This window comes from Nuphar pumila, chromosome 2 (genome assembly GCF_984573655.1).
Source record: "Nuphar pumila chromosome 2, dmNupPumi1.hap1.1, whole genome shotgun sequence".
Lineage (NCBI taxonomy): Eukaryota > Viridiplantae > Streptophyta > Magnoliopsida > Nymphaeales > Nymphaeaceae > Nuphar > Nuphar pumila.
The window spans coordinates 15,443,104-15,468,668 of record NC_143250.1 but is presented as its reverse complement, the minus strand read 5'-3'; the positions used below and the strand labels follow the sequence as shown (position 1 = coordinate 15,468,668).

General features: G+C 39.4%; 1 protein-coding gene across 1 annotated transcript in view; it reads right to left on the bottom strand.

Annotated features, from left to right (window-relative positions):
• Positions 1–25,565, bottom strand: part of LOC149844857 (alpha amino-terminal protein methyltransferase) — a 46,169-nt gene that overhangs the window by 1,319 nt on the left and 19,285 nt on the right. The window contains exon 6 of the mRNA XM_089995329.1: positions 16,956–17,010. Within this exon, the coding sequence (XP_089851455.1) occupies positions 16,956–17,010 (55 nt within the window). The remainder of the gene's footprint in view (positions 1–16,955; positions 17,011–25,565) is intronic.

Below are 25,565 nucleotides of genomic sequence, written 5' to 3'. Positions count from 1 at the left end.
TATCGAGAATTTAAATTTATCGCGACAATATCAGGAAAATCTCAGGAATTTATAGTTATGTTTTATGTTCATGTTTTATTTCTTCTTTTCTTAACATATATTTTTTATTATTTATATTATATTCATGTTTTATTGCTCTTTGTTTAACATGTATTTTTTCCTATTTTTTCTTTTTCAAATTTTTTATTTTCTGAGATTTTCCTAATATTTATTGAAAATTTGATATTTTCCTCGCTGAGATATAGCCGAGAGTCTGAGACCAATATCCGTGACTGGTTTTCAACAAAACTAGTATTTAAGGGAACACAATATGAAGCATAAAATGGAGCATCCAAGGAAAATGGCATTGAGCCAACATTAGCACCAGGGACTGGGCACTGTATTCATCACTTTATTTATGTCCTGAATCAGTTTTGAATTTTTGTTTCTAATTTTTGTTTTCCTTTTCTTATTTGTCATTGGTGTGCTTTTATGCATATTTATTAACGAACCTGATTGGATAACATGTATGGGTGGCAAAAAAAAGTTATCATTGTAAAACTCAAAAAAAAATTAATGACTTTGGATTCGGGTCGGATCCGGACCCGGACCCGACTTGGACCCAACTGAGGCACTGCCTCCCTCGTTGTCTCTTAAAGACAACGAGGCAAAGGGGGGGAGGTTCTCGAAACCTCCCTTTCCCCACTTTGCTCTCGTCTCTTCTCTCTCACCCTCACGCTCTCTCAACTCTCCTCCCAACAACAAACAACAACAACTACGCCTTCATCCCAAAACAATTGGGGTCAGCGATATGAACCAAAAAAGAAATTCATTTTGGGTCTTCCACATGAATCCTTTTCCTCCAATCATTTCTATCCAACGCCATGTCCTTGGTGAGGTTCAAAGCATTCATATCCTTTCCTATCATCTCCATCCAAGTCTTCCTAGGCCTACCCCGACCTCTTTTAACTAATATATTTTCCCATTTCTCCAACCTTCTAACTGGAGCATCATTAGGCCTTCGCCGAATATGTCCAAACCACCGTAAACGATTCTCTCGCATCTTATTTTCAATGGGTGCAACACCTACCTTCTTACGTATCTCTTCGTTCCGAATCTTATCTTTTATTGTATTTCCACACATCCACCTAAGCATCCGCATCTCAGCTACACTCATTTTTTGAATATGATGTCTCTTGGCAGCCCAACATTCCGTACCATATAGTAAAGCGGGTCTAATAGTCGTCCTATAAAACTTTCCCTTCAACCGCAATGGCATTCTACGATCGCACAGCACTCCAGTAGCACTTTTCCATTTCATCCACCCAACCTTTATCCTATGATTTACATCTCCATCAATTTCTCCATACTTTTGAATGATGGATCCCAAATATTTGAAATAATCATTCACCGGTATATCTTGCTCACCAAGCTTCACTACACTCCCATCACTACTTCGTTGCTTACTAAACCGACATTCCATATATTCAGTCTTACTCTTACTCAACTTAAAACCTCTAGCTTCCAATGTCTGTCTCCATAATTCTAACTTAGCATTAACCCCAACTCTAGACTCATCAATCAAAACAATATCATCAGCAAACAACATATACCACGGTACATTTCTTGAATTGATCTCGTAAGCTCATCCATCACTATCGCAAATAGGAAAGGGCTTAAAGCAGATCCTTGATGTAACCCAACCGTTATCGGAAAATTGGTTGTCACCCCTCCACAAGTGCGGACATTGGTTACTACTCCTTCATACATATCTTTAATTATACTAATGTACTTGAGAGAAACACCTTTCTTCATCATTGTCCACCAGAGAACGTCCCTAGGTACTCTATCGTATGCCTTCTCTAAATCAATAAAAACCATATGCAAATCTTTGTTCCTCTCTCTATATCTTTCAATAAGTTGTCTAAGAAGATGTATAGCTTCCATAGTTGATCTTCCAGGCATAAAACCAAATTGATTCTCCGATATCATGACAACCTTCCTCAACCTAGACTCAATCACCCTCTCCCAAAGTTTCATAGTATGACTCATGAGTTTTATACCACGATAGTTTGTGCAATCTTGTATATCACCCTTATTCTTATATAAAGGCACCAAAGTACTCTTCCTCCACTCATTAGGCATCTTATTTGTTCGCCAAATCAAGTTAAAAAGATTTGTCAACCATTCTAAACCTTTCTCTCCCAAGCATTTCCAAGCCTCGATAGGTATACCATCTGGGCCAACTGCCCTTCTTGATTTCATTTTCTTCAAAGCCTCTGCAATTTCTTTCTCGTCTCCTCCCTGCATCTCTCTCGACTCTCCTACTGTCGGGAGCGATGCAGGCGACCGTCAACAAACCACTGTCAGCTGCCGCCACCTGCGACCTTCCGTCTGACCGCTGACAGCCCGAAGCTTCTCCGACGACCACCAGGTACGCCTTTTCTTTTCCCTTTCGTCGCCTCCTCTTCCTCTTTTCTCTTCTTCTCCCTGTCGTCGACAGATGGTGGCAAAAGCCCCTTCCCGTCGGTTGTTTATGACGAGGAAGGGCCATGCGACATGGGCTTTAGCCCTACCAGTTGCCGACAGGTCGGTAGGGGTAAAACCCCTGCCGCCTATGAGGAGGGTTCTGGCAGGGGGTTTTGGGGCCCCTGTCTGCCCTTTTGTCTCTACCAGGGAGGGTCGAGACCCCTCCTTGCCTCCTATTCCTCTAAGAAACCGATAGGGGGCCTTTGGCCCCTGCCTCCTCTCCCAAAAGCCGTAGGGGGGCTGTTGGCCCCTCTGCCTCTCTCTCTCTCTCTCTCTCTCTGCTCATTTGCTTGGCAGGGGCCATCGGCCCCTGCCCCTTTTACTGTTCCAGCAGGGCTGTCCTTTGTACCTTTTCAGCAGGAGCCGATGGCCCCCTACCCTTTTAAATTTCCAGCAGGGGCTGAAGGCCCCTGCCTTTTTAAATAACCAACGGGGGCCGATGGCCCCTACACCTGTTCTTTTGGCGGCAAGAGTCGTTCGGCCCTGCTTCAGCCCAATGTATCGGAGAAGTTGAGTCTTCTCCTTGTTTTTGCTTTTGTCTTGGTTGCATGTTAATATCGCATATTTGCAGTTACGACGGATTTCGCTCGCGCTCCGCAACCCGAGCCGTCAATCGTTTACACCCGCAGACGTCAGCAAGCTTGCAACTCTCCGAGGTAGGGGAAGATTGCACTGAGGACTTGGATAATTGAATTAAGTTCAATTAAAGTAAAAATGATCATTATATATATATATATATATTTAAACAAGTATGCACTTAACTCAAGGACGCGGTTTCGCGATCCTTGTCCTTTACTTTCTGTCATGTCTTTACTTGCCGTCGCATATTGCGTCGAGGCCTTTCGTTGCACTCCTGCTTACAGTCTTTACTTTGCCGTCGCGCTTTGCGCCCAGACTCTTACTTTTGAATATGTGTTGTTACTGCCTTGCTATTGCAGATGACGCTCAGGTTTTCGCTCATTGCATACGCTTTAGAGGCATCCTCATGGAGGATGTAAGAGGCATTTACTGCTCTCCCTCTTGCGACAAGAGTTGAGTCAGGAGCTTAACAATTCATCATCGTCAAAGGAGAGGGATCCCTAGCAGGGATTCGGGTTCTTCGAGTACGCAGTCTTGCAGACGATTTGGGGTTCGAGCGAACTTCTTAGCGGTGGTTCTGTTGAGAAACTCGTATCCCGTCTATCGAGGCTGGTATCGAGTCATGCGAGACATGTAGATACCTCGATAGTGGATGAGATTCTAGAAAATCGCATGCCAAATGTTGGCACAAGCTGCTAGCTGTTTCAAAAAATAAAGAATGTCAAAAGTAAAGTTTGATAAACATTACATCTTTGTGAAACACTCCTATTGAGGAGCTATACCCCTTTCATCCTAGAGTACTTGTAGTCGTGCACTACATGCTAGTACTGCGATGATCGGATGAGACGGTCGTGCGACCTCGAATAGTGTTAAATGCACAATACTGTAATCACTTAAATGATGATTAATTCGCCTTCACAGGCAAGATGCTTGAGTGGTTTAAAGACCACAGCATACAATGGGTCGTTAGTTAAGCAACCCCTAACGCACCCATTCGCTTCTTGTTGTCTGTCAAGGGAGAGGACAGAGCGGTATAAAACTCCAATGGACAGGTTGTTAACAACCACCCCACGGGCAATGATCCGACCTCCCCAGTCATTGGAGTTAGGGGAAAGAGGCTACAATAGTTAGAGCAACACTTCTGCAGAAGTTGGATGCATCTGTGGCACTTCTTACCTGCCTTTGAGGAATCCTCTCTCGGCTAAAGCCATCCCTTTAGGAGCGAACTCAACTAGCTATTCGGGTTATTAAAAATACATAGAATAACAGACGTCCGAACTAATCTAAGTTGTTTCTACGTTTTGCCTGCGCGTACCCGCAGGCCAGTAATATCGAAACATAAAGTTTGTTCACACTGGTTGTCGGGTCGTGAGACTTGCTTGTTGTGTGGTAGTTCACAACTTACGATCAAATGAATCGTCTTGCTGCGTTTTGACAGTTGCGTTGCTTACTCGCTTGCACTACTTACACGCTTGCACTACTTACTCGCCTGCACTACTTACTCGCTTGCACTACTTACGCGTTTGCACTACTTACTCGTTTGCACTGCTTACCTGTTTAACTGCATATCTGCTTTAAACTGCTTAGCATACTGAATTAAATGTACATAATTCAGTTTCCTGTGGATATCCGAATTTTGTACTATTTGGAAACTTTTTTTAATGGAAGTGGTTTTTCCAAGTGTCTTGCAAGTAGCATGGTTTGTGCGTTTTGGTTCTTTTAGCTAACGCGTCCAAAGTTGTCAGCTTGCCTTTCTGAATTTAACAAAAGAATAGTCTTCTGCTGATTTCATAAACAAACTCTGAAGAAAAGAGATATTTCTAGTCTCTTGCCTGTTTTTTGAAAAGGTTCGCAAGATTGAAATTTGGGGCGTTACAATCATTCACATATGTGACACCATGGCATGACATTTGCCATTTACATACTTCACTTACGAAGGTTTCTGTCATGGTTGTACCATGTCATTTACATATGTGACACCATGGCATGATACTTGCCATGAATATACTCCACATTGAGGGGGGTGTCATGGTTGTACCATGTCATTTACATATGCGACACCATGGCATGACACTTGAATTGAATATACTCCACATTGAGGGGGGGTGTCATGGTTGTAACATATATTCCAATGAATCACATGATACACATCAATTTGGAGTGTTGCTTTTGACGTAGTCCTATATAGGAGACAACTATGTGGTACATTCATTATATTTTTTCAGTTTTTGACAACTTGTCACCATAGATTATAGGTTCTTTTGGGTCATTTTCATTCCCCTCATACTACCCAAACCTTAATTCATTCATTTTTTTTAGCAATTTATAAATTTGCAATTGATTGCTGTAATGGTCTTAGAAAACTCATTTTTAATCATGCATGTGGATTGCCTTAGCATATACTTTTGTCTTCGAGATCTAACATATTGATTTATGTTTTATATCTATTATTCTATGATTATATGCATTAGTAAATAAGTTGAGAATATACTACAGTGTCCTACTTTAAGTAAATTTGGTATCTACTTTTACACTGATGTTATAATCATGCCCCATGTTGACATTCATGTGATGAATACTAGGAAAATCGACTTATTTTATATTTCAAATAGCAAAAACCATTGTTTGATGTGAAACAAAATGAAAAGTAAAAATACAGATTGATGATCCATATAACATTCGATAAAATTCAATTATGACTTGAAAAATAATGGAATTAGACATCTTTGACAGACAAATAAAAAGAAAAAGTCAGTACGGACAAAGCCCCAAGTTTCAGAAATGAATGGGAGACAACAACGTAAGGGTAAAAGATTTTAGAGAGAGGACATTTTTCCTGAGAACCGAGAGAAAATGAAACTTAGGCTCCAAAATAGTCCCTCCAATAACTTGAGAGTCCAAAACATTAGATTAACTAAACAGACACCCCACATGATGAATAGGAAAATCAATATAGCCTAACTCGACTCTTAAAACTCACCAGTGCTCCTAAAAAGCTAGCTTGTTATGTTTTTTTTCTATTTTTAGTTTCATTTTTAGTCACCAAATCTTGTGAGAAACTGAAAGCATCACAAATCCATAGGCTTTATGTGAAAAACAAAGGGTAGGATATTGACACCTTTTCACAAATCTAACTTCAAAAATATTGCAAGATTATCAATGATATTTTGTTGTGATATTTTCGAGAAATTCAGATTTAGATTTTCTAAAATGTGTTGCTTGCATTATTATTTATTTTAAAAATTCCTTGATATTTTCTCAAGAAAAAACACATTCTTTGACAAAGAAAAAACCTCACAGACATTATTGCAAGATCAATATCGGTAACTCTTGTTTATACATTACAATCACAGTCACCAATATCGCCAATATTTTGAAAATATCGCGATAATTTTGCCATTTTAAAATATGCCGATAATATTAGCAATATATCATGATATTCTCAAAATATCTCTAGAATAAAAAATATCATGATAAGCCTACTTTTCTTTTCTTTTGTTTCTTTTACATTGTAAAACCTTTTAAATTTTGTTTCTTTATAAGTTTTGCAAGAAAAATAATGCAAAACTTATTATTTTCTTATGTTTGATTATTAATTTATTTAAAATTTTCAATATTTAAAACTTTTCCAGGATCTTGGAGACTTCTCCATTCCTTTTCATGAGATGAATCGTGACTTCATGCGCAAGATTCAAAAGAAAGAAATTGAAGAGGCTTTGAAGAAAATGCAATCCAAAAAGGCAGTTGGCCCAGATGATATACCTATCGAGGCTTGGAAATGCTTGGGTGAGAAAGGTTTAGTCTGCTTGGCAAATCTTTTTAACAAGATTTGGCGGACAAATAAGATGCCTAATGAGTGGAGGAAGAGTACTTTGGTGCCTCTCTATAAGAATAAGGGTGATATACAAGATTGCACAAACTATCGTGGTATAAAACTCATGAGTCATACTATGAAACTTTGGGAGAGGGTGATTGAGTATAGGTTGAGGATAGTTGCCATGATATCAGAGAATCAATTTGGTTTTATGCCTGGAAGATCAACTATGGAAGCTATACATCTTCTTAGACAACTTATTGAGAGATATAGAGAGGGGAACAAAGATTTGCATATGGTTTTTATTGATTTGGAGAAGACATACGATAGAGTACCTAGGGATGTTCTCTGGTGGACAATGATGAAGAAAGGTATCTCTCTCAAGTACATTAGTATAATTAAAGATATGTACGAAGGAGTAGTAACCAATGTCCGCACTTGTGGAGGGGTGAAAAACAATTTTCCTATAACGGTTGGGTTACATCAAGGATCTGTATTAAGCCCTTTCCTTTTTGCTATAGTGTTAGATGAACTTACGAGATCAATTCAAGAAAATGTGCCGTGGTGTATGTTGTTTGCTGATGATATTGTTTTAATTGATGAGTCTAGAGTTGGGGTTAATGCTAAGTTAGAATTATGAAGACCGACTTTGTAAGCAAGAGGTTTTACGTTGAGTAAGAGTAAGACATAATATATGGAATGTCGGTTTAGTAAGCAACGAAGTAGTGATGAAAGTGTAGTGAAGCTTGGTGAGCAAGAAATAGTAGTGGATGACTGTTTCAAATATTTGGGATCTATCATTCAAAAGAATGGAGAAATTGATGGAGATGTAAATCATAGGATTAAGGTTGGGTGGATGAAATGGAAAAGTGCAATTGGAGTGTTGTGCGATCGTAGAATGCCATTGCGGTTGAAGGGGAAGTTTTATAGGACGACAATTAGACTCGCTTTACTGTATGATACGGAATGTTGGGCTGCCAAGAGACATCATTTTCAAAAAATGAGTGTAACTGAGATGTGTATGCTTCGATGGATGTGTGGAAAGACACTAAAAGATAAGATTCGGAACGAGGAAATACGTAAGAAGGTAGGCGTTGCACCCATTGAAAATAAGATGAGTGAGAATCGTTTACGATGGTTTGGGCATATTCGACGAAGGCCTAATGATGCTCCGGTTAGAAGGATAGAGAAATGGGAAAATATATTAGCTAAAAGAGGTTAGGGTAGGCCTAAGAAGACTTAGATGGAGATGATAAGAAAGGATATGAAGGTTTTGAACCTCACCGAGGACATGACATTGGATAGAAATGATTGGAGGAGAAGGATTCATGTGGAGGACCCAAAATGATTTTATTTTTGGTTCATATCACCGACCCCAATTGCTTGGGATGAAGTCGTTGTCGTTGTTGTTGTAATATTTAAAACTTTTGAGATATTTCCAAGATTTTCTTGAGAAAGCAAACTCTGGAGAAAAAACTGAGTTGCCAATTGAGGAAGCGGGGCAGGAAGCGATTTGAGAAGTGGAAGCGGGAAGCGAGGCACTTCTAAAATTTTAAAAATCAGGAGACACAAAATGACTTAGAAGCGAACCGAAAATCATCTTGAAAACGAGAAGGAAAGCGACCTAGGAAGCGAACTGAAAGCAACCTAGGATTCTAGTGAAAGCGAATAGGAATCGAGTTTTCTCGATATTGGGCAAAAAAAATTTGTTAAAGGCTACAAGCCCCCCCCCCCAAAAAAAAAAACTCACTTTCTAATATTGGGAAGCGATCGGAAAGGGAAATGCGAAGCCCGTTTCACCAATTTAAAAGGATTGCTTCCCTGCATGTTTCAAAAGCAACACGTGTCATGCTTCTGAAACACATTTCGGGGAAGCGCATTTCCCCGAGTGTTAAAGAGTTTCTGGTGACCCTGAGAAAAACCCTCGGTGAGGAATTGCCTTGAACGATACAAGTAACTAGGATTACAATGAAAAAGTAACTTAATGGAATACCATGATGTTTTAAGAAGTTTAAACCAAACTTGAGATAAGTGGGGCCTACCATTTTATGGCCTAACATGTGATCCCCTGTGACAATGCTAAATTAGGGTGGCATGTGGCACATCTACAGCAAAATCGTGCCTACATATCATGAGGCGTATATTACAAGGAATCTTAAAATTGTTTCTTACTCATGTTAAGTTGGTCCCATATGGTTTCAAGGTTTGACCACTTTGGGTTCCACATCTGACCTGTTGATAAGCATACCCTTATAATATAATATTTGCAATTTCTACCATAATGATACTAGCATGCTTACCTAGGTTAAACAATTAAATCACACCAACTAAATACAGTAGTATCAACTCAAACAGAGCAAAACAATAAACCAAAAAAACAATATGATGTATTTCTCTTGCACAACTAATGAACGGAAAATTTTTCTTGGCCTATATTACAAGTCACACTTTGCCCAGCCATACCGCAGTCGGACAACACATTATTCATGAACAAGGCCAAAGATATACTGGGCATGGCCAACATCATATCTATTTGTGTTTTCTCATGAATTTTGAGTCTTGACTCCACATTACAAACTAGAGCAAGAGGAATTTGGGATCTTGTTCATATATATCTCCAGAAAACCGCAATTATGTTAATGTAATAAGTTAAATAATTAAATAAATAATCCTGTTGCTATGTCCGTTTTATAAAATCAATGAACTTACTTACCATCTTCATGTCATATCCATGTCCTTGTTCATGTGATATAGTTGAGCATCTATGTCACAGGGATTCGGCCAACAGGGTGCCACGCCCGCGTTGATGCGACGTGACTCAGGTGCGGGTGCGGGTGCAGCACCCAGTGCAGTCAAGTCAACCCTGGGTGCAGTCAACACACCCAGGGTCATAAATGTCCAAATCTGGACTTGAAAAAAAAACTGTTAAAAATTAGTGTTACTGCTATAGTATAACTGTTAAAAAATTATATATATATATATACCCTCCCGCACCCAAGTTTTTTTAAAGTGCCGCATCGCCGCACCCGCACCTATGTGACATAGCTGAGCATATACAAAGCTTGATGCCTCTACAGCACTCAAGTTGAACAAAGCAAACTTTCTGTTGTTGATTTATTAAGTTGTTCAGTGCATGTCCACTGATGCAATTCAATGTCCTCTAGTTATAATCATCAGATAACAAATCATGAATGCAACCCATATTTAGTGACAATGAAATACTTTATTTTTTTATCGTAAAACATGGGTTAACCTTAAACAGAATTGATTGGAGACACCCAGTAACATAACTAACTAATTTGAGAAATGGACCCCAAAACTGAAGTAGCAAGTATCTTTCGGTTAACCAACCTCTAAGCCCATGACATTCAAAATAACGTCACCCTAAAGGAAAGCCAAAATCTAACTCTCCTCAGGTGAAGTCATACACTTTGCCAATTTCACCAATGCCCATCATGCTCCTTTCCAGCTACAGGAATGCATAGTCAAAAATAACTCAATGTGACTTGAGAACAAGACCACCATCCTTTCAAATTAGTCCATGATCTAAATCCAATTCACAATAAAACTAGCCCAACTTGTCAACATAAAGAAACAACCCGTAGCATGTTATTCAACCATACAAGGCTTGATATGCACACAATTCCTTCGATGCATTTCCAACAAAAGAATTCATAGTATTTTATTTCTCACAGTAGTCAAGCAATGACATGGTGAAAGCACCTCTTTCTAATGGCCATAAAAGTGTTAAGAGTAGGCATGTACTTTAAATAGGGGTATTTTAGTCTTTCAAGTTATAACACGATATGTTTGTACATATTGTATATGTTCAAGGGTATTTTTGTACATCTAAAATATCTTAATATAAAAAGAGGAGAACCCTAATCATGTGGGACATCCTCTCATTCTTGGCTGCCAATCTTCTACTGCAGGTTGCATGAGTTCCAAGGCTTCTTCTCATGGTATCAGAGCAGGTTTGAGTGTAAGCCCTCACCAAATCAGAAACTAGAGATGATCATCATCTGCCTCTTTTAGATAAGTCATTTCTCCTTCATTCCCTTCACTCCATTCTAGATCTAAATTGTTTCTCATATCCTTTGTTGCATCCAATCAGATCTGAATCAAAGTCTAGGCTGATAATCCAAGACCAGATCTGATCATGTACTTTTTCTCTAAATCTATTTATCTTGATCAGATCTGAATCACAATCAAATCTGATTCATACCAGGTCTGATATTTGTTTTCGATCGTGTCTTCTTTCTTTAACCTGTCCACCCTGATAAGATCTTATCAGATCCGAGTCCATATCAGGTCTGATATTCCTCTCGGTCACTCTTGAAAGGCAGCACCATTGTCTAAAAAATAAGGGAGACAGTCAGTTTATTTTTCCCAAAAAAACTGATACAAAACAAAAAAAAAGGAAGAAACTATAAAAAAAAGGGGACCGTGATCCCAAAAAAAAGAGGAAAGATCCCTTACACAAAAAACTTTGTGATCAGATCTGTTCCAAAAAAAAAATTTGCAGACATCATTCCTGCAGGCAATTCCTAATTTTGATCCCCATTTATTTCCCTTTTACTCATGTCATTCCCTTTTTTATTTATTTGCTGATCCAAGTTTAGTTAGATTAGTGTTTGAGACTTCTCTCACTCATTTTCTTTGAGATCGTTGAATCATCATGTGTTAACATGTCTTCCCAAAATTTTAGCATCAATTCCTCATTCCTAAATCAGCTGGTTTCTGACAAGCTGGATTATTCAAACTTTACAACATGGAAAAAGTAAATTATACCATTCATCAGCAGTCTTGATTTGTTGGGGCATCTTAATGGGACTCTTCCTATGCCTAATGAATTTGTTGCAACCCTAGATGCAAAAGAGGGGCTGTCTGCTACAAAGAATCTAGCATATTCAGCTTGGAAGAAGAATGACCATACCTACGGGAGTTTAAGCATACGAGTTGTAGCTGACACTACATCATTGGTTCGAGCAAATTTCTACCCCAAAAATCTATCATTTGAAGGGAGAATTTGCTTAACTGAAACATGGAGACTCTCATGTCATTGAATATCTCAATCAAATCAAGTCTATCACGGATCAATTGGCTGTTGTTGAATCTCTAATATCTGATGAGGATATTTACATGAAGACCATTAGGGGATTAGGACCTAAGTATGACATGTTTGCTACAATGTATACTGGCCTAAGTCCTCGACCAAACCTTGATCAACTCCGTAACAAACTTCTGAAACACGAAGCGATGTTTCATATATCAACCAGTGTCAACAAGGAACCAGCAACTTCTCAGCATGCTCCGATTCCAAGCAGCATCCTATTCGCCTCAAGTTGAAACCCAAGTTCTTGACAATCTGAGTGTTGGCTTCTACAACTTAAGTGTGAACCATAATCCTCTTGCAAATACCTGGGCAGATCCAGCCAATTCATCTTCTCCATGGGCAGCAGCAAGTAGCACATCACGGGCATCCAATGGGCAGCACACCAACGCTTGGTACTTTGATTCCAAGGCTGCACACCATGTGACCAGTGATTCAGATAAGTTTCTTAATGCAATCTCTTATCATGGCATGGGTAGAATAGTCACTGGTGATGGAGGACACCACCACATCACTTATGTAGGGACAGTTGTTCCCACAAGTTATGGGCATTATGCATCTTTCAAAAACTTTTCTTGTTTCTGGTATTCAATGTAACCTCATTTCAATTGCTCAACTCTATGATCAGTCTAAGTCTTACATTTCCTTTACCCCGTCTTTTGTTTCTATGAAGGACCTTCACACGAATCGGATGTTCGTTGAAGGAAGGAGATGCGGGAATCTCTGTCATCAATGGATCTCAACTTCCATCATCATCGTCCTTTAGTCCGGTTTTTATGTCTACTGTTGAGAGTCGGAATAAAGAGACTGAGTTGTGGCATCGCAAACTCAGTCATTGCAATTTCAATTTTCTCAATGTTTTATGTAATAAGAATCTTGTTCCTTTGAAAAATAAGATTCCCAAAACTTCATCAATTTGTTCTTTCTGTCAAATTTGTAAGTCATGAGGTTCGCTTTGGAATATCTAATAAAATGTCTTCTTTCCCTTTTGAGTTGATTCATATTGATCTATGGGGACCAGCCCTTATTCTCTCTTTTTCTAAATCTCGATATTATGTTCTTTATAGATGATTTCAGCAAATATACTTGGATCTTTTTTTCTTAAATTTAAGGATCAAGTACTTTTTGCATTTCAACGTTTAAAGAATTATGTTGAAAGCCATTTTTCTCGTAAAATCCTTACCCTCAAGAGTGGTGGTGGTGGTGAGCACACATCTAGTGCATTCAAACAATGCCACGTGATAATGGCATCTTGCATGAGATGTGTTGTCCTAGAACACCAAAACAAAATGGTGTTGCTGCATATAGTTGAAACTACCCTTACTATAATGGTCGAGTCAAACCTTAGGACTGACTTATGGATAGAGGCATTCCATATTGCAACTTTTCTTATTAACTGAATGCGTTTGACAAATCTGAATGGTCATACACCGTATTCCTTGATGTTTGGAAAAGAACTAGATTATTGCACATTAAAGTTTTTTGCTGCATATGCCATGTTCACATCCATAAAACTCTTAGAGACAAGTTTTCTCCAAGAGCCGGACCTTGTTAGTTCGTTGGTTACGATGATGAGTATAAAGGCTATAGATGTTTCAATCATGATTCTCGTAAACTTATTGTTTCACGAGATGTCTTACATGAGAATAGGATGAGAAATTGCAGCAACAATTCTAACTGCATTCAATCACATAGATTGTCTGCTTTTTTGGCCTTCCTCCAACAATGCCCATGCCAGTAGAACCAGTGTTTCAGCACATTATTTTGACCAAATTCAGCGTACACTCGTGCCTACTGATAGACAAGACAGCACATCACAGATGTCTCGAGCTGAACATGATCATGCTTCCTTTACTTTGCCACTACATCATGGGTTTCCTCGGTTTCAGCAAGTATACAACAGACGCAGTCAATCAACAATTGAAAGAGATGGCATGCATGTTGAATCCTCTACAGAACCGAATTGTATACAACCTAGTACAGGTGAAAATCAGAACAGCACTTCCTACACAGATAAGGAAATCTTCGAGGGTGCCATTTTTCAGATAGTTTTGTCACATATGAATCATTCTCCTTAGACTTTACTGTGTTCGCTACAACACTTGAGAATGAAAAATAACCTATCTCCTATGGAGCAACTAGTCAAAACCCTCGATGGATGGAGGCCATGAATGAGAAAATTAAGGCATTACATAAATGCAACACATGGACAGTAGTTGACGGACCGCTAGAAAAGAATATTGTAGGTTGCAGATGGGTGTAAAAAATTAAATATAAGTCTAATGGGAGCGTAGAAAGATTTAAGGCATGCCTCGTTGCCAAAAGATGCACCCAAAAACACAGGCTGGATTTCAATGAAACCTTCAGCCCTGTTGTTCAAATGGGTACAATAAAGGTGGTTTTGTCCCTCGCAACTACTTACAAATGACCTTTATTTCAGTTAGACATGAAGAACACCTTTCTTGACAGGAATCTACATGAAGAAGTTTACATAAAGCACCCTCCTGAGTACCAGAAGGCGACACCAAAGGCATGGTTCACAGGTTGAATAAAGTTATCTATGGGCTGAAGCAGGCATTATGCCTGGTTTGAGACCTTTAGTGATGTGATTAGACATCTTGGTTTCACAAGAAGTCACTGTGATTATTCATTGTTTGTCGATCATGATAACAAAGGTATGACTATTTTGCTCATTTGTGGATGATATAGTCATAACAGGAAGTGACATTTCTAGGATCAAAGAGTTGAAAAGAGTATTGCATGATCGATTTCACATGAAAGATCTAGGGTTGCTGACATATTTTCTGAGAGTTCAAGTGGACAAAAGAGATGATGCTTCTAAATCAATGCAAATATGCTTGTGATCTTCCTCAGCAAAGTGGCATACTGCAATGCAAACCAGCCAAAACTCCCATAGCTCAAAATGTAAAATTACAGGAAACTCAAAATGGTGATTTTGTTGCTTGAGCAGTCAGAAAAATTCAAAAGTATAATGGGAGCCCTACAATACATGACTTTCAATAGACCTAATCTTGTTTATGTTGTCAATCAAATTTCTCAATGCATGTGTACGGCTAGGAAAAGCCACATGGAAGTTGTCAAGAGAATTTTACGATACATTAAAGGTACTTTGTTTGACGGTTTGGTTTACAATAGAGGAAATGAAGTTGTTCATTCACAAATCACTATTATAGCATACTCAGATGTTGATTGGAAAGGTGACCCAACCACTAGAAGGTTGGTGACTAGCTACGGGGTATACCTTGGAGCGCATCTTGTCTCTTTGTCTAGTAAAAGACAAAGAACCATCGCCAGATCTAGTACAAAAGCGGAATATAGAGTCACGACAACAGTTACAACCTATGTCACAGGGATTCGGCTAGCAGGGTGCCGCACCCGCGTCGACGCGACTCGACGCAGGTGCGGCACCGGGTGCGGTCAACCCGATCCTGGGTGCGTTGACCGCACCCAGGATCATTTAGGTCCTATGAAATGGGTTGCGAAATTTTTTTAAAAAAAATTCTGCTGTCAAATGCAGATGGGCTGCAAAATTTTTTTAAAAAAAATTCTGCTGACAGCTCCTGTCAGGCTCCTGCCTTTTCAAATCCTTTTTTTCGTAAAGGATTTTCTCTCTCCCCTTTATATATATATATATATATATATATATATATATATATATATATATATTACATTTTTGCCCCTGCCGCACCCCCACACCCGGGTTTTTTGGAAGTGCCGAATCCCCGCACCCGCACCCGCACCCGCACCCATGTGACATAGGTTACAACAGATGTTTTATGGATTAGACATCTCTTGACAGCGTTGCATCAAGGAATAGTGAAATCAATGCTATATTGTGACAACCAGAGTGCAGTTGCAATTTTCACTAATCCTATACAACATGAAAAAATGAAACATATAGAGTTAGGTCAGCATTTTGTTCGAGAAACGGTTGAGGATAAAAAAGTTCAACCTATCTTTGTGACCAATGAGAGGCAAACTGAAGATTTATTTACCAAACCTCTTTCAGTTCATAAGCATTGGTTTCTGAAAGCCAAATTGTCCATGATCCGTAACCATGCACAATTTAAGGGGAGTGTTAAGAGTAGGCATGTACTTTAAATAGGGGTATTTTAATCTTTCAAGTTATATCAGGATATATTTGTACATATTGTATATGTTCAAGGGTATTTTTGTACATCTAAAATATCTTAATATAAAAAGAGGAGAACCCTAATCATGTAGGACGTCCTCTCATTCTTGGCTGCCATTCTATTATATCTTCTATTGCATACACAATTGCCAAGGCTTCTCAAAAAATATCACAGGCAACCCTATCAAAGGCATGACTAACACAACATGCATAACTTACAGTATAAAGCAATTTAGATTAGCTGCTTGTAGAATCAAGAAAATATGTATCTTTCATGTTCCTTATAATCTGTCACATGGGTGCGGGTACGGGTGCAGGTACGGATGCGGAGCAATTTAAAAAATTTTGGACACGGAAACACAGCTATATATATATAACAATAATAAGATTGTAAATTTTAAAGCAAAAATAAAAAAGTAATTCTATTGAAGTAACAACACAAACTTACCATAATATAACACATAAAGAAGCTTGTGAGTGTGATAACAACAAAACTTATCATAAATGGACAAAAATAGACTTGGTCAAAGTTGACCGAGTCCAAAATTAATTTCAATAAATAGACAAAAATAGACTCGATCAAAGTTGACCAAGTCTAAGATGTGGACGGACTCGGCCCCGGTGCGTTGACCGAGTCTGACACTTAGTTGACCGTGTCCGCCCCGTGTCCGAAGCCACACCCGTGTCGTGGTGTGTCGACACAGGTGCGTCGACCTTTTAGCCGAATCCGTGTGACTTAGCTTATAATATATAGCACAATTACCAAGGAGAGAGAGAGAGAGACAAACCACTTCTTGCAACATTCTCCTTTAGAACAAAGAAACCACCTGGCTTAAGACCAGCCTGAAAAGGACAAATAGCACAGAATAGTGAGATCTTAAGGGAACTGAGTATCATAAACAAGCATTGTTTGAGATCCAGTTTTACATATTCAAAAATTTCATTCTCAAAGCAAAAGGAATGCTTTCAAACTTCCAGTTTACTGAAAAAAATGAACATGGAGCTGGTGAATAATACAAGCATGCACATCTGTTTTGTGAACATTTTTATGTGAGATGTGAAATACAAAAGGGAAACTTTCCACTAAGTTGATCACAAGGTGACAACATTTTTGGGTCGTTAAATTTTGGAACATTTCCTTTCCTGCTATTGCATCTGGACAAGTATTGTCCTACTTTTCTTTCTTTTTGCATAGCTGATTAGCAGACAAGCTGAATGATGGCTGGCCAGGCTAAGCATGTGCATCGGCCAAACACAATTAATCATGCATTATTGCATGGATGGATCCTGCAAATGACCAGGAATAGTTCTTGTTATAGGGATCATGGTTCCTCCAAACATTGGTAAGAGTCGCACACGGAATGATTTTGTTTCTTGATAGAAATTGGTGAAGCATGAGACTGGCTGCTAGCTGTTTACCTTGAAGAATTTGGTAGATGCTTCCATAGACCGGTCTTAAGTTGGAATGAACCTCAAATCAATATTATTTACAACACACATAAGCAAGGCAAGTGACAGAACAAGGATTGCCTTTATTACTTGCAAGAAACTAGTGATACCACATAATCAAGTTTGCCTGGTAGTTAAACTAAGATATGCAGAAGACGGTTGACAAAATAACATAGATACAGGGCCAGTCTAGCTTGCAACATGAAGCCAAAAAGTGAAGTTGGCCTACTCTAATGTAGTGGTGGACCAGCAAGAGATTTGCTGGATTGAATATCCAGGAAAAAAAAAAAGGATTTGCATTATTTATAAGCTAAAGAATATAAAAAATATTTAATTGTATTCTATTATGTGCCTATGTTTCCTTTTTTAAACATCATTTGCTAAGGATTTTCTTTTTTAAGGAAAGAAAAAACTTTCATTAGAAAAGCTGAGTGTGGTTACCACGAACAAATTACAGCAAGTAGATTTGCTAAGAATTATGATAACAAGAAATTCAATGTTCTATTCTATTGTCCCTAAGGGGGTGTTTGATACGCAGAGCAAACACTGCATGGCGTTTGTCCAGCATGTGCTAGTTGCACCGTTAGGGGTGTGACTGGCGCATTCAACATGGCCCCTTTAAGCATGTCTCATGCGGCGTGCATTGTCCACGTGTATCAAAGGCATGACAACGCTGTGTTGTTAAGAGCAAAAAGTTACCCTTCCTTTCATTGCGCAGAGAGGGGGCTTGGCGGACTCTTTGCACCATGACCGGCATGTAATTCGCCTTAGAGGAAGTGCAAAAGCTTTGGAGTGATGATCTATGTCAGCCTTAGAGAGTGCGGAAGCGGATTCAAGGTCGTGCATATCCAATGCACGCTTAACACAAGCAGAAGTCTTAAGGAAGCAAAGTCGAGCGAGTCGAACACATGGCAAAGCCATGCCTTTGGAATGAAAGCAACCAAGCCAATGAAGGACATGTGTGTCACCTTCCTGTGATGAGTGCACGAGCAATCGAGGGTCGAATAGCCAACAACGCATCAGAACAAGCATCATGGACATTAGAGAGCATTGAGTTCCAAATATTAGAATATGGAATATGGATTGGATATGGATCTGATAAAGGATCCATATCCAATCACGAGTTTTATTTCCTTTGTATTCTAATGTAACATGTGTTACTAATAAGGGGCACTTTTGTCCTTGTAAAAGATTATTGTAACCCTATTAAGACTAATGAAGCATTACTGCAGCTACAAGGTTAACAGTGGCTGCCGATTTCTGAAACCTCTCTCCTTTCTCCTTACTTTTCTCATACCTTCAACAGATCACGTCAGTTCATAAGTAAATTTATCATGGTATCAGAGCAGGATTAATCCTGTGCGTGAAGAATATCTGAAAACTCGTGCCTGGTCAGCATGAAAAGTTGGCAGTTCGCAGATCTGAAAGTTGGCAGATCACGTGCCTGGTCAACGTGAACAGCAGATCCCTTTTCAGCGTGAACAGGTTCCAGTGTGAACAGTTTCTGACAGATCTGAAAACTCGCAGATCTGAAATCTCCTTTCTTCTATCTCAGCAGATCCCTTTTTCAGCGTGAAAGTTGGTAGGTCACGTGATCTTAACTCATCCTTCTTTTCTTTTTTGTTATTTATGTTTCTTTAAGTGTCAATCTGCCATAGATCTGATAGTTTCCCAGATCTATTTCTTTTCTTCTATTATCTTGCAGATCTGAAATCCCTTCAGATATGCTATGTCGTAGATCTGAAATACCTTCAGATTTATTATCGCCTCTCTCTCTCTGTCGCAAATCTGAAAGCTCTGTCGTAGATTTGATAGTTTCCCAGATCTATTTCTTTTCTTCTATTATCTTGCAGATCTGAAATCCCTTTAGATCTGCTGTGTTGTAGATCTGAAATACTTTCAGATTTATTATTGTCTCTCTCTCTCTCTGTCGCAAATCTGAAAGCTGTGACAGATCTGCTATCAGTCCGCTCTTCTATTCCTGGTGATCATTGTCTAATTCGAGTTTCTTCTATTCCTCGCAGATCTGAAATCCCTTCAGATCTGCTATTTTGTCTTTGTCACAACCTTTAGTGATCACTTTGTCTGTCGCAGATCTGAAAATATTTTCAGATCTGCTATTAGCCCTCAAATCTGTCTGCCACACCTACTTATTTTCATTTATCTTAATTCTTTGTCAGTCCTTTATTTTCTGTCCCCGCCACCAGTTTCTTTCCGCTGTCAAACAGTCTATCAATGGATTCTTCAGGTAATTCGGGTTTCTCTTCCAGTTTCCTGGGGCAGTTAGTTTCAGAAAAGTTAACTACCAACAACTATTTGACTTGGAAAAGGCAGATTGCCCCTTTTATTCGGAGTCAAGATCTTTCAGGCCACTTGGATGGATCGATTCCAATGCCTCCAGAATTTATCACAACCGAAGCCAAAGAGGATGGAGGATTGTCGAATATTATTCGCAACCCTGCATTTGTTACTTGGTTGAAGCGTCATCAGGCACTTGTCGCATACATCATTTCCACATTATCACAAGAAGTCTTGATTTCCATTCCTGATGATTGCACATCTAAGGTTTTGTGGGATGCTTTAGCTCAGACCTACTCTCAAATATCAGAGGCTAAAGTGTTGTTTCTTAAACGCGAATTTCAGATGTTAAAAAAGGATACAATGAGCATTATTGAATTCTTAAATCAAATCAAAAGCATCACAGATCAATTAGCCATGGTTGGATGTCCAGTCTCAGATAAAGAAAAGGTGCAGCAAACACTGAATGCCCTGGGATCAGAATATCATGTTCTTGTTACATCCTTATTATGCAAGCCTATGTTGCTCTCCTTTGAGGAATTACGCGCCAAACTCTTTCAGCATGAGATGACACTGAAAAGCATGTCTGAAGCTTCAACAGGACAATCATCTACGCATGAGGTTCTTGCCACAGGGGTAATAGTTGATCGTGCACGAGGAGGACGTGGCAGAGGCAAGGGAAATCCAATCCAGGGTGGACGTGGGTTACTACCTACACCAACTTCCAATGTCAATTTTTCAAAGAATGTTCCCACATGCTATCAGTGTAACAAACGAGGTCATATCAAGGACAATTGTTGGTTCAACCCACAAAATCGGAATAGAATGCAAAACACTAGAAATGTTGGTATATCAGAAACTGCAGGTACATTTCGGGTCAGTGATGATGCTAAGGATCTTCTACTATATGCTATGGCCAACTTGAATCTGAAGCAGAATGATGATGGAATATGGTATGTTGACTCTGGGGCAGCAACCCATGTCACTGGCAATGCAGATAAGTTCTTTACTTTGACTCCCTATTTTGGTAAATCTAATATTGTAACCGGAGATAGGACTCACCACCCTATTTCAAACATAGGCAATGTCCTCATTCCTTTGTCTAAGTCATCTATCCCTTTATCTGATGTTGTTCATGCACTGAACATAAATAAAAATATTGTATTTATTTCTAAGCTTGTTGATTCTACCAATTCTTTTGTGGAATTTACTCCTACTTTTGTCTTTGTCAAGGATCTTCAAACGAAGGAGATGTTCGCTAAAGGAGAGCGACGTGGAGACATGTATGTCTTTAATAAAGATCCAACCTCCAGTGTCCTGAAGCCCAAGTCTGATCTCGTCTCTAAAAGCGTCCTAAGTACATCCAAATGTAATAAGTCAGATCTCCGGCATTCTCGTCTTGGTCATTGTAGTCAAGTCTTTATTGAAAAGTTAGTGTCCAATGGTTTTCTTTCAGAGTCTGTTTCACCTTTATTGAAGGATAAAATATGTCCCAGTTGTCAGGTCTGCAAAAGACATGTACTCCCTTTTCATCAAATAAATAAAAGAGCTTGCATGCCCTTTGAGATAATATGTTCAGATGTTTGGGGCCCAACCCCTAATCCTTCCTCTTCTGGAAGTAAATATTATGTATCTTTTATTGATGGTTTCTCTCGTTTTACCTGGATATTCTTTATGAAACACAAATCAGAAGTTTTTTCCATTTTTCGTCACTTTCATGCCTATTAAAAATCAATTCTCTCAAAATATCCAAATTCTCCAATGTGATGGAGGTGGTGAGTATTCCTCCAAAGAATTCTTAGATTTTCTCCAAGATAATGGGATGCATCGTAGAGTTTCTTGCCCGTACACTCCACAACAAAATGGAATTGCTGAACGTAAACACAGACATATTGTGGAAAGTGCAATGAGTATGATGCATGGGAGTAATTTACCCATTAGTCTTTGGACTGAAGCTTTTCACACTGCCACTCATGTGATAAATCGTCTTCCTATGCCTATTCTTGAAAATCAATCTCCCTATTATGTTCTCTTTGGTGCACATCCCGATTATAATGAGTTACGAGTTTTTGGATGCACATGTTATGTACATATTGACAAATCTATGAGGACTAAATTTCAGGACAAAACCTCTATATGCCAATTTGTAGGTTATGCAGATGAACACAAGGGTTACAGGTGCTATGATCCTGCCAATAAGAAGATTAGAATTTCCATAAATGTTGTTTTTGATGAAAATAGTTTTTTGGGAAAAGAAGCAGACGTCAATCGTGAACATATTGGCGCAGTTGCTAATTGGTATGACCCATGGCTTAGTGTTGAACTTATTTCACATGCTGTCGAGCATACTATTTTGACTCCTAAAAACATACATGGTGAGACAGTTTCAGATGATGCATCACAAGCAGAGTGTCTGAGATACAAAGGTAATGTGTATATCAGGAGCCCTAGAGAGCAAACGAATGTACCTGCTGAAGAACACATTGCATTGTCTAATAACAGAGAAGCACCAAGAAGATCAGGCAGGATAAGACATCCTATTGAAAAGTGGGTTAGTTATGACAACTTTTCTATGGACTTTCAGATTTTTCTATCCCAGATTGAAAAACACGATGAACCTCTTGGTTTTCATCAAGCTATCCAATCCAACAAATGGATTGAAGCGATGAATGAGGAGATCGAGGCACTTCATGAGTGTCAAACATGGGAGATAGTTGGTCGTCCTCCAGATAAAAATGTTGTTGGTTCCAAATGGGTTTATAAAATTAAATATAAACCGGATGGTAGCATTGAACGGTACAAGGCGCGTCTTGTAGCCAAGGGTTTCACTCAAGAATATGGTCAGGATTATGATGAGACATTCATCCCAGTGGTAAAAATGGAAACTATCCGCATTATACTTGGCTTGGCGATTGAACATGGTTGGATCCTTAGTCAGCTTGATGTTAAGAATGCATTCCTTCATGGGGACTTAAAGGAAGAGGTCTACATGGAGCAGCCTCAAGGTTATGCAGAGGGAGACCCAAAAGAATATGTATGCAAATTAACCAGAGCTTTGTATGGATTGAAGCAAGCTTATAGGTCATGGTTTGAAAGTTTTTCCTTAGAAATCCAGAAACATGGTTTCTTTCGTTCCCAACTTGACCATTCTCTGTTTATATATAGGAACGGTACCACTATGGTTTTCTTACTCATATATGTTGATGATATTGTTATCACTGGTAATGCTCCAGACCACATTCAGCGAATTAAAGTTTTGTTGAGTATGCGGTTCAAAATGAAAGACCTTAGGGAGTTGAGATATTTTCTTGGTGTAGAGGTAGACGGACAAGATGAAAAAATGCCATTAACTCAACATAAATATACTCTTGATCTTCTGGGTAAAGCAGAAATGACAGATTGTAAACCTCTACCCACACCTAGTGTTGTCAACCAAAGGCTCAGTATTTGTGATGGTGAGTTATATCCTGATGCAGTCAAGTATCGCATTTTAGTGGGTATGCTACAATACCTTACTTTTACTAGACCAGACATTGTATATTTTGTTAATCAAGTATCTCAATTTATGCATGAACCAAAGACTGGTCACATGGATGCTGTCAAACGCATCCATCGCTATCTAAAAGGAACGGTGGGTGATGGACTCACATATATTCAATCTTCATGCAAGTCACCAAAACATGACATACTGGCCTATACAGATGCAGACTGGGCAGGGGATCCAGATGAGAGGAGGTCTCTTTCAGGATACTGTGTTTTCATTGGAAGAAATCTTGTCTCATGGAGTAGCAGAAAACAGAAGGCTGTGGCAAGATCTAGCACAGAGGCAGAGTATAGATCTATGGCAGCTGCCACAGCAGAAGTGACTTGGATTATGCATCTACTTACAAAGATGGGAGAGGATATCTCAAATTCAACACTTATGTGTGATAATAGAAGTGCTATACAAATTGCATTCAATCCTATTCATCACAGTCGGACTAAGCATATTGAGATTGATCAACATTTCATCAGACAAAAGATAGCCGACAAAGAGATTGAACCAGTTTATGTGCCTTCAGAAGACCAAGTTGCCGATATGTTTACAAAAGGTCTCACAAGTCACCGCTTCTGGTATCTGAAGAACAAGTTGCACATGGTTCAACCCCATGCACAACTTGAGGGAGAGTATTAGAATATGAAATATGGATTGGATATGGATCCGATAAAGGATCCATATCCAATCACGAGTTTTATTTCCTTTGTATTCTAATGTAACATGTGTTACTAATAAGGGGCACTTTTGTCCTTGTAAAAGATTATTGTAACCCTATTAAGACTAATGAAGCATTACTAATGAAGCAACAAGGTTAACAGTGGCTGCCGATTTCTGAAACCTCTCTCCTTTCCCCTTACTTTTCTCATACCTTCAACAGATCACGTCAGTTCATAAGGAAATTTATCACCAAAGAGGCACCAAACGGGGCAAACATCGAGTCCTGGGACCTATGGGCCCATGGGGCATATAGTGGGCCCTACGAAAGACCTCCAATAGTGGTGTAGAAAGGTCTTGCGATCTCCAACAGGAGTCAATTGCTAGAATGACTTTGTGAAACTCCCTAGCCAAGCGGAATCACTGTGATTCGACATGCACTCGTTGAGCCCCTTGCAAGGGTGTGAGGTTAGACAACACAGTAGGGAGCAAGAGCAGGCCCCAATGCATGCTTTAGATGCCCAAGAAGGGAATTTGCATACTCATGGGCATCCCCATGCACACTGATGTGCTACCCATGAGATATAGGCGTTGTCTCTCCAAGACCACATGGTTGGCATATCAATGCAAGCCAAGAGAAAGGGTCCCTATATAGATATTTTAGGATTTGACCCCGTCACAAAGAGGAACCCAAAAAATACTTGAAAAACCATAAATTTTTACTTGGCCAAATTCCTGGAAGTGCTCCCAAATGAAGTATAGTATTTAGTTGAACCAACAGCACCATGGTCTTCCTCATATATGAATGTGTTAGCAAATTTTCGATCTCGGGTAGAAAATTCTCAACTTGCATAGAGGAAAGCAGGCCCGAAGTTTGGGGCAGGCCCGTATCAGCATTGATGTGGCACCCCTGGGTGAAGTTGCTCCTTTTCATGTTTTGACTTCACGGATGTGTTCCCCATATATGAATGAGTAGAGGAATACCAAACGGCAAGTAGCAAATTCTGTATGGAAGGCCTCTAATGGCGGACATGAAGTTGAGTCGCAGGTGGCACAAGATGCCCCCGAAGCATAGAACATGGTTGCAGGTGGCACAAGATGCTCTTGTGGCATAGAGCATGGAAGGATGAGCAAATGCACTTGAGATAGAAGGTGCACACCAAGGCTTGCTTGTCAAAATGCTATCAAGTGTCTTGCGTTGCTTCGTGCCTCTACTGCATGCCATAGTTATCGGCATGGGCCTTCCACTTAGCAACACGCGCATCACCATAGGCACCACCACGACGTGCACACCATGGCAATCCATATCTTTTCGATGACGAACAAAGTTCAGAACACGAAAATCGCGTTGTACCCACACAACGTTTGTCCCACATATCAAACACGCCCCAGAGGTACACCTGAAACTGAAAGGCATGAAATGAATACTCTCCTCCACTTTGAAGGAAAGATTTTCTTA